This window comes from Mus caroli, unplaced genomic scaffold, assembly GCF_978045245.1.
Source record: "Mus caroli unplaced genomic scaffold, Mus_caroli_1 scaffold_14, whole genome shotgun sequence".
Taxonomy (NCBI): domain Eukaryota; kingdom Metazoa; phylum Chordata; class Mammalia; order Rodentia; family Muridae; genus Mus; species Mus caroli.
The window spans coordinates 106,224,535-106,238,602 of NW_028227269.1; the positions used below are offsets into that span (position 1 = coordinate 106,224,535).

A 14,068-nucleotide genomic window follows, 5' to 3' on the forward strand; every position below is an offset into this window, starting at 1 on the left:
TCTCCTGCAGGCACCTATGAGGGTCCAGTGGAGATGGCAAGAGGTAGAGAATAGTCTACGTGCATGGCCAGAGGCCACCAGGGGGCACCAGTGAGCAAAGAAACCAGCGCTCAGGCTCTGTCCAGAGTCCCAGGCCTGGCACCACTGGGGAGGGATAGATCTGGTCAGGGGCCTCGCTGAAGGGTGAGGTATGGTGGGTCTGATGAGGCAGGACTCCCAAAGCCAGTCATCCTCCCCAAGCCATAGCTAAGCCAGTGAGAAGCAGGTGGCCACATTCCCAGGGCCCAGCCCTGGTCCAGCCCTAAGCCCAGCCCCAGCCCCCGCCCCCAGGCCCCAGCCCCAGCCTGGGAGGAAAGTGCCTCACGTTGCACATCTCTCGCACTATGGCCTTCTCCTTCTCACTCAGGTCCTCCTCACAGCTGTCTTGAAGTTGCCGGTCAAGGTTCTCATGTACTTCCAGAACCTGAAGAGAAAAAGCAGACGGTCAGGGGGAGGCCAGCAGAGAGCTACCAAGGGGACTGGAGAGGCTGGGCAGGGGTGTCAGGTGGGCTTGCTTCCGGTGCCAACAGAGGATGTGACTGACAGCCTGTGCCCATCCACGTTGGACACGGCAGTCACTGCCAGCTCCCACTGTGACTGAGTGTCCCTGCACAAGGGTGGGTGAGGTCCGTGGTATACACACAAAGGGAACCAAGAGAGCCCTGGTGCACGGTTGAGCTCTAGACACCAGAGTCATGAAGCCTGCACGCTTGTACCTAGAGGCACGAGGCTGGCCTGGACCTTCCATGCCAGAGTCACTCCTAAGCTGGGCCTCTCTTTGGCCCGAGGGAAACACTTGCCCTCCGATACCGGGTCAGTTCCCTCAGCAGCAATGCCTCGGGCAGAGCACACAACTGACGAGCCCAAGTCCCAGGGGCTTCAGACAACTCTGGGTCCCCAGCCGCCAACAAGGAGGGACACATCATCTCCCCCAGCTCAAGTGGCCCAAGCTTGGAGATAGCACCTGTGGGGGCTGGGGTGTCATGAACCTAAGGTCCCCCATCCTGTGCTCAGGAGGAGACAAATGGCACGTTTTACCTTCATGGCATGCACGACAGCCTCGGGTTTCTGTCCTGCCGAACTGTAGACGGTGGATGGGGGTGAGGGCAGCTCGGGTACGGGACAGGCTGGGCCCTGTAGAAAGAGCAGCACAGATGAGCCCCCCACCCCAAACCTCACACCCCACTGTCTGGGTCCCGGACACCTGTCACTGGATGAACACCAGTGTGAGTTACGTGGAGCCAACACCCAGGCAGGAGGAGATTGGGGTCGGGGTGGGAGTTAGAGGAGAAGTGTGGGTGAGAGGCGGGTATCCTAGGAGCTGCTATCTGCCTGGCTAGTCCCCATGCTTCCTGGCCATGCCACCTCTTCTGTAGATGACATGGTGGTGGCTTGCAGAACAAAAGGAGGAGAGCGGGGGACACAAGAGCATGCATGTTGTTCTACAGGTGTAGCATGAGCGTCTTGTGAGAGCCAGAGATTCATGTCACTCAGCAGGCAGAGGGAGGCTCAACCCCACTGTCCAAGTCCAAAGCCCACCCAACCTATCCTAAGCCCTGCTCCTGTCCCTTGGCCCAGTCCTGGCCACCTGGGTGGTGAGTCAGCTACCGGCCACATGTTCAGGGTAAGAGCTGAAGACAGGCCAGGCTGGGCCAGGAGGGGACCCAGTCCTTCTGAAGCTGACCCCACCTCCCGCTAGCTTCCCTTCCTCCTGATGACCATAAGCAAGGCAAAGGCTTCTGCCTTGGGCTATAATTATGGAACGCAGGACAATCAAGAAAACACCAAGAAGTGCTCCAGGAACGAGTAGGAGGGGGAGTGTCCTGCAGCCAAAGCACTAGACAGCCGTAACCTGGTGCCTGGGGATCAGCCTGAAGACAGAACTACTTACCCCCTCTGCAAGACCTGGGCCCTAGAGACCGCTCCCAGCAATCAAAGAAGCTGACCCAAGAAGGACTGAATCCTGTCCAGCCATGGCCACCATACAAGCCCAGTAGGGATTTTATGGTTGTCCCTCAGTTAGGCCCAGGGCCTTCCACTGACAGCCTGTCTGCCAAGCCCATTTCTCTCGGGCCATCTGGCAAGGAAGCTTACCAGGGTCTCACAGGCTGATGACAGCTGTGTTGACATAGGCACGGGGGATCTAGGAAAGCCAGAGTTGGGCATGGTCCCTTTCACTGGGACTTGATTCTGAGCCTCCGTTTCCTCCCTTCCTGTGTCACATGTCACGGGAAGCATGCAGAACACGGGAGAATGCCCAGAGAGTATGTCTCTTAACTCCAGCCCAGGCTGCACGGGGGAGCCAGATGGGGAAAGGGAGTGAATGGTATCTTGCCCCCTGGTCTGCTGCCCAAGCTAGGCTGGTCTTGAGCAGAGGCCACACTTCCCCCACCGGCCAGCAGAGGGTGCCAGCCAAATGAATAAAGAGAGGTCTGGTCCTAAAATGTACTGTGGTGCCCACACCCCTCCCTATGCGTACTGCCACCCTGTCCTAGGGAAGACCCTATCCCCAGTTTGTCCTGATGCACCTGGCCTGCTTCCTCGTCTGTACCAGTCTCTAAGGGACGGCTAGGGGCCCCTCCAGGAAGCAGCCTCGAGAGAAATGCAGGAGGCGAGTGGAGAAATGCAGTCCGGCCCTCCTGGCTCAGATCGTCCCCAGGCAGCAGGTATCAGGGAGGGCAGGGCCTGGGGCTCAGAAAAGGATAACGGCCATTGCTCAACTCTTAATGACTGGTTAGAGCGACTGAGGTATTGGGGTTAGCGTTGGGCTTAGCGTCACTCAGGCCCACGGAGTCCTCCCAATCACCAAGGCACTCAGGGCAGGTCAGTCCAGAGGGATTAAACAAACAAACCCATCCCACAGATGAGGGCAGTGTGTTTGTCCAAGTCAGCTGGTGGACATGAGTCTAAGCCTGGAAGGACCAACTTTTCCCAAGGTGCCTGTCCACACCTTAACGCTCCTCCAGAGGCTGGCGGCAGCAAAGGATGGGATTGCATATACCCACCCACTTTTATCTAGGGACTTCCAACATTTGACATTTGACCTTGCTGCACTATTGAACCCTGTGCACCTTAAGGAGACCGGCCCCGGTACGGAGGAGACAGTACCAGGCAGTGACAGCACTGACTTAGCAGTAGTAACTGCTAAGGCTGGTATCCTCGGGCCACTCCACCCAAAGCCTCCCCCCCCCCCACCCCCAGCTTGCCCTGCCCTCTGCCTGTTGGCTCACTACCCTCAACAGATGACATGAAGGTCATGGAACGGAGCTATCCCCCTCCTCTGCAGGCCCACAGTGACCGCTGACCTCCAGGCCCGTTAGGCCCTGCAATCTGCTGCATCCCATAATGCTCACTTCCTCCCACTAAGAGCAAAGCGGCAGCCTCTTCTGGGGTGAAACACATGCTCTCCTCTCATGGCCTCCACCATGAAACCTTCCAGAACATTCCCACATTCCGCTAGCCTTCACTGTTGAAGCTTGAGGGGGTGTCCCCTAGGGGCTATAGGAAGTGGTCTGGGACCTGGCAGGCTGACCCGGAACCAGAACCAGCACTGCATTTGCCAGCATTTGAAAGCCCTCAGTTCACCACCCGGCAGGTTGTTTTCAGTCGCCTATGCCACCAGAATGGAGGAAAGCAGAATGCGGGGCGGGGGGGGGGGCAAAGCCTGGGGAACCAGCCCCTGGGTGGCACCCTTAGCTCTGGGAGCCCTTCATGGTGAAGCATCGTGACCAGGCATCATTTGGTCACAGGGCTCCTGGACAGGTAGAGGAGGTAGCCAGGGTTTGGGAGAGAAAGAGCCAAGGATTGGTTGCCAGTCACGATGCATGAGCCATCTCATGCCAGCACTGTGGCCCACTAAGGCCACAGAAAGGCCATGGTCAGCCTTGCTGGCCATCATGGGAGGGGTGAGGGTGCAGAGCAGGGGAGGGACCCACATACTTCGCAGGACGTCCCTCCAGGTGCCCGCCGCACTGGTGTGAAATGTGTGAGCAGCCACAGGGACTCCCACAGGGATGCTCTCTGTAAGCCTGAACCAGTGGAAGCTTGCTGTCTCACTGTCCCACAGGGCAGGTGACAACGGCATCCCACAACCCTCTCTGCTGGGTCGACAAACACGAACGAATGCATAGTCACTTTCTGAGAGCTGACTCCCAGCAGTCACCTTCTTCCCATCCAAGGCAGGACAAAGCCCAGGTGAGCATGCGGAAGGTGACCCCAGAGGCCTGAGGGGGTCCTGAGACGCAGCCCATTAACTCCTGAAGCTTCATCCCTCAGCTCCAAAGCCTAAATCTCAGGCCAGCAGGCCTCCTCTCTCGGCTACAGTCACAAGCTGCACAGAATACGGTGCTCGCTCTGGCAGCCCCCTGCCATGGCTGTCACACACTGCCCTGGAAGTCAAGCAATGTCACCTACCCAACACTTTGCTTCTTACCTCCTCGCTGGGTCCCCATGAGGTGCCCAGGGCCCCGTCCCAGGAGGATAGAGTAAGGAAGACCACTCAGGGCTGGCCGTCCAAGCTCGGCTTTCACCCACAGACCACCCGCATGCCCTGGGCTGTAGCCAGCCTGTCCCGCCTCTATCTGTCTCCTCTGGAGCTCAGGGCAACGATTCGGAAGGTCTGGACCAGGAGCAGTGGGGACCTTTGGTGGGGACACTTACGTTCTGTAGGACTTCTTGGTAGGAGGGCGGCAGGGATGCGAGCTGGGATTCCGAATGGTATGGGGAGAAGCCTTTCCGAAGGGTACGGAATTCTCCGGAGCCTGCCTGCTAGGAGGGGAAAGAAGCCAGTAAGATCCAGGGAGGGCTGAAGGGCCAAGGCCCCTAAGCCAAGACCCTGCCCTAGCCCAGGCGCTGTGCTTAAGAAGTGTGTCACCCTCTACACAGCCATCTGTTGGCTCAAGCACACCCTCCCAGGCGCTCACCTCTGTTCACAGACTGCCTCTACTATCAGACAAAGAGAACCCCACTCCCCACCCCACCCAAAGAAGGCCTGGGCGGGTGTTCTGAATCCACAAGAACCAGTGCAAACCAGAGTGAGGAGGAAGGATGGACACACATATGCTGCCCTGAGGTGGCTCCCTTAGGAGAAAAAAAAAACCCTGTAAGCCAGGCTAGTGACCTAAGACCAGGAGCCAGAGTCGCTAAGGGTGGGCCAGGGAAACTGCGTGGTGGACAGGTGTGGCCCAGACTGTCCACCTTCAGGCCAGCCAGCCCCACAGAAGACAGCCTTCTTCCCTAAGCCACTGAGACTTCAAAGGGAAGGAGGAACCCACGAGGCAGATAAAAACTGCAGAGGAATGTCCATAAATCGGCAGGCTGCTGAGTTCCCCAGACAAAGCAGGAAGGAAAGAGGCCAGGCTGGCTGGCAGGAAGCGGGCAGCAGCCCTACGGAGGGCTTCCTTCTCCCTCCCGGCAGCCCCCTCACCCAGCCTGGAAGGGATCCCCACATTCCAGGGCTGGCCTCCTGCCAGTCACAGGGCCTTGGCCACCTGCAGGTGGAAACAGTGAAAGAGAGCTCAGACAGAAGACAGAGGTGCCGGACCACCAAAGAGGTGGGGTAGTCACTCCACATCACTATACCACCTCCAACCTGTAGAGACCACAGAGTCCAACCAGAGAAGAAGTCTGCCAATGAGACCACAGGATATACAGGGGTCTGGTGTTCAAAGGCCAGGGAGCAGGTACAGAGGGCTGGGGTTGTTTTCTCAGCCTCGGGTATGACCCAGACTCATACCCAAGACTCTTGGGTACCCAGAAGCCTCCTGAGGTAACTCCTCATGACTCTTACACTAGGCACAGCCCCAGCCAGCATCATCTGCCAAGAGATTCCCAAGAGACCTCGTGAATGGCCTTAGCCATCAAGTGGGGCTGTGGTACCCTCACCATGGACTTGTGCAGGCCACTGCGAGGCATTAAAGGCCACAGAAAAATCAATCCTCCCTGACACAGGACCAGATTGAGTGGAATGCCCTAGGACCGGGTCTCAAGGATAGAGACTGTCCCCAAATGTCCCCAGTACTTCTTAAGTCTACCATGAGTGACCCTTTCCTCAGCCACCGTGCTTCCCTGAGGGGTCACCCAAGCCCCACTCAAAACCCTAAACTAAATCACTGTCAGTTCTCCGTCACCACGGAATAGTTCTCAGCAGAGAGCACCATCTAAATTCTAATGAGCTCTTAATGTCCACACATAAACACATATATCAGTCCTCATGGGACCTTGCCTACCAATGCTGTTCTATGGGGACATGAAGACGTCCCTGCCACCTTGCTGTGACTGGTGGACAAAGTGAAGACACCAGAGGCCGGTTATCAGCCCAGCAGAGAATGTGTAGTGATATCCCATTTGGCCACAGGACCAGGAGTGGCAACAGATTGCAGCCTGGTCTGTTTCCCGCCAGCCTACGACCAAGAAGGCAGTACCTGTCCTGTCCTGTCCTGTCCTGTCCTCACCCCCACACAGGATTATGTTTGGGCTAGGCTCCCTTCCCACAGAATCTCTGGCCCTCAATCAGACAGGCTCTGAACTGAAAACACTGTAGTATGTGCTAAGGCCCCCTCCCCTCCCACCCGCACCCCTCCACAGAGTCCTGGGTAATTTCCTGGGGGTGGGGGGGAGGCGTCCCAATGAGCTGCATGCAACTCCTCACCCGCACACTTTGAGTGAGCATCTATAAATGTTTGTGTGTGCACAGGACTTTATTAGCAAGCCACAGAGGCAGGCAGGGGAAAACGCACATAATCTCTCATTAAGGGGCAATGTGACTAATGACGCATCAAATGAGTAACCACCGCCACGCTCAAAGCCAAATTAAAAAGGCTGCAAGTTGCCGCCTAGAGCCCTGGGCAGAGCAGAATTCCTGGGGTTGGTGGGGGTGGGGAGTGCTGCAGACCCCTGGAAGGGCAGGGCATTTGTCAGTGTAGAACAAATGGCCTTACAGGAAGACCATCTGCCCTGACATCCTAAGGGGAAGGTGGGGTCTCCTTCAGCCTGCTCCGGGCTGGCACAAGACTTCCGGGTCCCTGCAGCTGCAGTAGCTAACCCTGCATTCCTCTCTCTTGTCTGAGCGTACAAGGACGCACCTCTTCTGCCCACTCCTATGGTTTCTGAGGGGCAGCACGAGGACTCTGAACTAGGAGTGAGGACACCCAGGAAGCTGCGGGGTCAATTTGCCCTGGGACTCAGAGTCCGGCTTCTACCCAAGGCCAGCATCTGATGCCACCCCTCCTTAGTGCCTAGTCCGGCCTTGGTATGTGACCTTTGGCTACTCCGCTGATACTGCCAGACTCCACTGCCTTCCTAGTTCCAGGAATTTCTGCATATGGAGCCTTCAGGGAGGAGGAACCCCATGCTGGAGAAGCCCAGGCAAGCACTGTCAGAGGGCGGGTACCAAAGGAGGCTGCCCTTCAGTGCCCATGGCCCACCCACCTGAGATTCCTTGCTGGGGAAGGCAGATGACCAGAGGCTGTGCCAGGGACCCCTTCCTGGACTGTAACACCTCACATCTCCCTGCTCCAGGAGAACTTCATTCCCTAAAATGTGCCATCTGTAGGGAGCCCTCACGTGTTTACGAGGCACAACACCATGCCCCACGCGTGGAGGCCTCACACGTGAATGCCTCCAGGCCTGGGGTGGAACGCGCCCTGCCTGATGGGGCCACTCAGAGCAGAAGGCCCAGAGCCCCGTGCTGACTCAGGACTGACTGGGAAAAGGACTACAGGACTACCAAGGGCCCAGAGGTGGACTTGCTCCTGGCTGCTGGTGCTACCAGTGTGGGGAGGTGGGCTTTTCACAGGGCATGGGGGCCCCTGCCAACTCTTCCTTCCCTGGCAGCGTCCAGGCCACTCAACACATACAGTACAAACTTGCAAGCCTGTGGCACCACACAGTGATGCTCGGCGAGAAGCTAGGGTGGCTTGGACCCCAGAGTTCCTGGGAAGCCTGCTCACTTTACTGTAGCCTGCTTCTATCTCGGGGGTCGGGGAAGCCCACTGCTGCAGGCATTGTTACTCCCCCCCCCCACCATGGATCTGTGGAAACGTGAGGGGGAAGGGCTGCCTCCCGGGTCTGATGACCTGCCTCTATCATCTTTGGCCATAAGGAGGAAGGGCCGCTCACCCACGTGTAATCAATAGCCCGGGTTACTCTGAATAATACTCTTGGAGCCTTGGCAGCCTGAAAGCATTGCTCCACCTGGAAACAGACAGCTCCCCAACTCACTGGCCAGGCTAGAAGCAGAGGGAGCACTGCAGATAGCAGAGGGAGGACTTCAGAGTAGGCAGACTACAATCCTCCTGGAAGCTGTTCTACCAGGAGAAGCCAGGGCCACACACTGCTCTGGGCTCAGCGGGCCTAATCCAGAGCAAAGCCCACAGAGTCCAGGTGGTACTTGTATCAGGTTTCCCTAAGGTGGAGCTCCCAGGCAGAGGAAGGAGCGCAAGTCTCCAAAGAGGAGCAGCCTCTGCCAGAGCCTACGGACATTTCCAGCCATTTAGACCACGTGGAGCAGAGCAGGGGGAATTGGAAGCCTGATACACATGTCACTCCACTGCGGCTGTCAGCTGACACTGAACCTGATCACTTTGCTGTGTGCCTTGCTGGCACAGGCAAGCAGCCCCAGGCACAGGGCCTGGCACACGGTCCTGTTGCTATTGGTCAGTGGCTCTCGGCTGGGATGACTCTGCCCCTGGGGATATCTGGAGATGTCTTAAGACATCTTTGGTCATTACAACTGTGTGGTGAGTAGCCAGGGAAGTTTTCAAACACCCAACAGTGAGGACCCACGGGCTGAGATGTGGCCGCATGACCTGGTCCTTTCCCTCCTGGCAGCCACAGCTGTGTGGGCCAGGCCTTTGCTCTACCACTCAATGGTGTAGCATCCCCCGGTCCTGCACTGTAAGGGTCCTGCTGCAGAGCTGAGGTGGCAGGGTGGCATCAGAAGGAGGATGTGGGGTGGTTGTTGGAAGAAGGATATTTGCTATTCCCACCGGCACACGGGCTCCTGCCGGGGGCATTCTGCGATAGGCCGGCGAGAAAGGTCGGACAAGCAACACCACTGCAGGACTGGCTTGTTGTTACATTGCAAGGCAGCAATTAGTGTCAGCTCAGAAGGAACACTGCCGAAAAGGAATCTACAGGCAGGACTAGTGCGTTCTAGAAGTGGTCAGAGCCCAGGGAGGAACGTAAGAGAGGAGACACAGCAGACACAGCACACAGTGCTTAGCAGCCCTCTTGCCCCTCAGAGCCACTGCAAACCCCCCTTCCCCGGCAGTTCTACCTGGAGCTGGCTTCTCTGGCAGCCGTAGGGGCGGGGCAGCTGGAAGGAGAGAAGACAGCATCACCCTGCCTGCCTACACCGTCTGCCTGGTCACTTTCCTTGGACATGGACTGGCCAAAGCCAAGGGGTCTCAGATGGGCCAGGGTAGTTTCTAGTTTCACCACACTTGGGGTTGGGAGAGAGGACCCTAAAAAGCCACTCGATGTTTTGAGACAAGCCCAAATAGCCTTCTAGGGAATGCAGCCTCCTGGAGGGCCTAGGGGTACCCCCAAGGCCCCAGCCAGCTCTGAGAGGCAACCCCACAATGCCAACTGGCTCTGCTTTCTTCCTCTTTCATCTGAACTCGTTGGCAGGCCATTAGGGACAAAGGGGCGGCGGCTTTGGCTGGGGACCCTGAGACTTCTTTTCATTAGTATTCAGATGAGGTGATAAGGTCACTTCCGGCCCAGCTGGCACCACGCCCCCTACCACCCAGGCAATCTCATATACCTCCGCTTGTCAAACCTGCTGGAGGGACCACCACACTAGAGGCCTGTGATGAAGTGTGGCTTACTCGCCGGACAGCCCGATCCCCACTACTGTAGGGACTACCTCACCCTTCCAGGTCCCGTTTGGTTCGCTGAGATGAGAGAGAGATGGGCCAGGCAGGAAGATATCGGAGGGATGCAGGCTTACAGTATGAAAGCCTTACTAGACGTGGGTAAGATACGTGGCCTCTGTTTGGTGTACATACCTACTGCGGTCAGACCAGGGAGCACCGGGGCTGTAGAGTTACTCCCAACATGGCCCTCACTGCCAGCTAGCCCATGTCTCAGCGGTTTTCCACCACGGCCCTCTGAGTGACACTCTCTGAGTGACATATATGGCAGGTATATTAGTGGCCTTTTTTATCCCCCCGGATAAGGAAACCGAAGCACAGAAATGTTACACCAGCTGCCCAGTGTCCCCCTCCTCCCCCGGCAGATAGGTGGCACTAGTGAGCCATCTCTAGGTTCTACTCTTAGATGCTCCCTGAGCAAGCCTTCACAGTTGAGGGGGGGTGGGGGGCACAAAGCCTAGACCCTCATCCGGCCACCAAGCTGCCCTGCCCTTCTGCTAACGGGGTCCCTGGCAGGAAATAGACAGACTCAGGTCCTAACATTTCAAGTCTTCCAGAGCTGTGGCACTGTAGTGCCCAGGCAAGGGGCAAGGTGCCAGCCCACATCACAGGGGTAGAACAGGGGTACCCTGAGTTCTGTTAGGTGTCGGGCACCAAGGCAGACACTGCCCAGCTGAACTGCCGCTGCCGTAAAGAGGGGGGGAGACCGATGACCTCAGAGGGACACGTGGATGGGGAGCCCAACCCTCCTCAGGCTCAGGGATGTGGGCGACAAAAATGGGGGCCCCACAGGGTTTTGGGTGATGGTGGATGGCTCCTAAAAGGCTTGTTCCAAATTCAGACACAGGACAACATGGAGCACTTCCTGCAGGAACAGGCAGAGGTTATCTGCCAACACGGCACGGCCAGAGGCCCTCGGGATCAGGAAACGGCAGACAGACAAGGAGTGCTCCCAGGGCCACACCAGACCTGTGCTGGGTGTCACTGTAGTCCCTGACTTTCGTGGAGGAAACTGAGGCACAGAAGACAGGGAGCTTTGCCTGAAGCTACAGGCTAACAATGAGACAGAAATGGCCTGAACCCAGATCCGTGCAGGGCCCAAACTCATTTTCTGATGGTTCACACGAGGCTAGTGCCACACTGCCCCATCATGTGGCTAAGTCCCCACACCCCCGGTCCAAACCTTAGGATGAGATCCCTTCGGAGGTGGGGGTCCTCACAGAGGTGAGCAAGTTAAAGTAAGGTCCCCAGGGTGCCTGGTGTCCTCCTTAAAGAGACCAATCAGGTCAAAGACAGGAAAGTATGAGGGACATGGGGACCAGGTGCCGTCAACAAGCCAGGAGCGAGGCCTAGGGATAAACCAACCCTGTTGTCACCCTAACATTCAACTTCCAGCCTCCTGGGCAGAGAGTGAGCTTGGTTGTCTGTGCATTCCCACCATACGGGCACAACTCGGCAGCCCAAGCGAGTTACCAGAGCACCCGTGCCAGGAAGCACCCCCCATCCAGACCTTTTCTCTACCTGTGTCTGGTGCAGACATCATCACGGGCTACACTCAGCAACCCCGTGGTATCTGGCCCTGTGCAGAAGAGCATAAAGGTCTGGGGACAGAGCAGGGCTCAGGTGCCTCCCGGCTGCAGGGCTGGACTGCGGCCTCCCTCCAGGGCTGCAGCCGTAGCCACAGCCGCAGCCACAGTGGGCCCTCCGGCCTGAGTGAGAGACCGCCAGGGCTGCTTGCTCTTTTAGTGAGAGGCTGGCTTCTTTGTGGTTCTGGAGGTCTCATTTATCGGCCCGGCGGGGGAGCCGGGGGGATGGGGGAACTCTAACCAGAGACCCCAGCATCAATTACAGCTGCCCCTACTCGGGTCCTGGCTGGGCACAGAGGATCTGCAGGAGAAATACTACGCACGGAGCCCTGGGATGAACCATCATGCAGGAAGCAGCTGTGTTGATGAGATTTTAAAGCCGGCACGAGAAAGAAAATATGAACTGAGCTGCAGTAATTCAGCCTGTGAGCTCCCTGGCACATTTTTAATGAAAGCTGTTTCAGAGTTAAATAGAGGCTATGGGGGTGGAGGGGAGTGGGGGTAGGATCAGGGGGACTCTCTGGCCTCCTGCTCAAACCCCAAGGACGCATCACCTTACAGTATTGCGAACATTCCTCACGCCTGCCTTTCGCCAGTGGGCAATTTCTCAGCTTTGCGAGGAGCTGGGGGTTTCTGTTGGACTATGATTTCACGACAGAATCATGAAATTCCACACAGCAGAGCCCTGAGGCTGAGGAGTGAGGGCAGCGACTGTCCTGCCATCATCGTCTCCTTCCTCAAGATGCCCAAACCCTGTCCGGCAGCCACGGCATGGTGGTGGCCTTGTGCACTTGCTCCCTCGGGGCAGCCAGATCTTCCTGAGCCCAGGTGGGAGTCAGCTTCCCTTCTGGGCCTCAGAGACTGGGTGGGGAGCAGCTGGGGGCTTCCCAGGCTCATGCACAGCTCAGGTGTGGCAGGGGATAGAGGCGTGGATCTGGGGCTCCAAGAGCCCTTCCTCAGGCAGTTGGCAGTCAGGAGGGAGTAGGGACAGGAAAGAACATGACAGACAGCCCAGGGCCGAGAAAGCTCAGAGTAAGTGGAGACACACCTTAAGGTGTGCATGGAGGAGGCCCAGAGTTTAGAGCTAATCCCTGGAGGACAGGGCTGGCCCCTGCTCAGGCCTGAAGGCTCAGCCTCCTGCACGGGGGATGGAAGGCAAGTGAGCACAGCTATGGGTAGGGAAGGCTTCCATGTGGGACTGTGGCTGCCCCAGGGAGGGAGGGTGGGAGGGACTGCTACCCTGTGGCTTTCACACCCACCTGTTGTACAAGGCCATGGCCTGGTCCAACACTTGAAACTGGGCTACAGGTTCCCAATGGGGCAAGGTGGCCCTGAGAGCAGAGACTAAATGTCAAGTACAACCTCAATGCCCGTGAAAACAGGGGGCACAGACTGTTCTCTGATTTGATGGTGGAGCACACTTCCTGTGGAAAGGACAGTGGAACAGCATCCTGAACTTGAAAGGGGACTCCTCATCTGCCTCTCCACAGGAACAAAGGCCAGACCGAGGCTGGCGCTGCCGGGCGGGGATGGTGGTGGTGGGGAACCACAGGGCCTGAGCTGGGGCCCTGGCACATGGTGCCAGCCTTCACTCGGCAAGCAGTGGCCCGTCAAGCAGGAGTGAGCACTGGCACGAACAACTCCCTCCCCTCCAGGTGGATGTGGGCCTTCTCTAGAGTAGGTGCTGCCCTTGGGTTCCGCAATACTGCTGGCACCGCTATCCCCTGAAGCCCCATAGCAACCGCGTGCAGTCAGGCTCCCAGTAAGCACTTGCATGCTACCCCACCAAGTGAGACTAGCCTCAGCAGGGTGGCCTATGGAGGTGACACAGCGGGACTAAATTAAATCCACTGTTGGGATGTGAGCCTCCCGATGGCCACCAGTAGACAGAGGACGTCACTGTCTTCCTGTGTAGGGCAGTGGGCATTGGGCCCAGCAGGTCACATGGCAACAGGACCAGGCATCTGAGCAATGTCTAAAGCCGTCTCATCCAGGGATGGCCACATACACTTACGTTATACCAGCAGGTATAACAGAGGAGGGAGAGGCTCCGATGGAGCCAGGGGTGGGTTCAGGAACAGGGAGTCTGGAGGTCTGCTTGTCTACTCAAAGCATACCACAGTCTCTCGTCACCAGGCCCTCTGCCATCCCCACCAAGAGCAGAGGTGTTTGCTGGTCTCTCCCCCATGTCCGGTCACAGTCCACAAGAGGCTCCACTCCCTTTCAGTAGACACCTCCTCTCGACCAGCAGCCATGACCACGTCCCTCACCTGCTTCCATCCTAATGCTGCTTTCCCTCCGTGGACCCACAACCCCAACTGTCCATGTGAGCAGGGTAGACCTAGTGAGGAACTGGCCAGCAGGGGGTCGGGGTCAGCGAGGCTGGCAAGCCCTGGCCACCCGGAGCCAGGATTAGAGCGAGGAGTGGGTCTGTGGCCAGGCTATCTGGGAGACAGCTGAAGAGGCAGCTGGGGTAAGGAGGAAGCTATGGGAGCCCCAGAGAAACTGGAGATGGGATGGCCTCTAAAGGAATGGCCATTACCCCTATAGCCAATACCCTGGTGACTC

The 14,068-nt window shown here is 57.6% G+C and overlaps 1 protein-coding gene across 4 annotated transcripts in view; it reads right to left on the reverse strand.

Moving 5' to 3' along the window:
• The window catches only part of Ccdc85c (coiled-coil domain containing 85C), a 70,026-nt gene that overhangs the window by 3,129 nt on the left and 52,829 nt on the right, over nt 1–14,068 (reverse strand). The window contains exons 3-6 of one of the 4 annotated variants that reach the window (XM_029484704.2): nt 9,317–9,355; nt 4,699–4,803; nt 1,078–1,173; nt 365–463 (exon numbers count right to left, since the gene is read on the reverse strand). In XM_029484704.2, coding sequence (XP_029340564.1) covers nt 365–463; nt 1,078–1,173; nt 4,699–4,803; nt 9,317–9,355 — 339 coding nt within the window. Of the gene's footprint in view, nt 1–364; nt 464–1,077; nt 1,174–4,698; nt 4,807–9,316; nt 9,356–14,068 lie in introns of all 4 variants that reach the window. The other 3 variants (XM_029484706.2, XM_029484705.2, XM_021179452.3) reach the window with 3 other exon arrangements.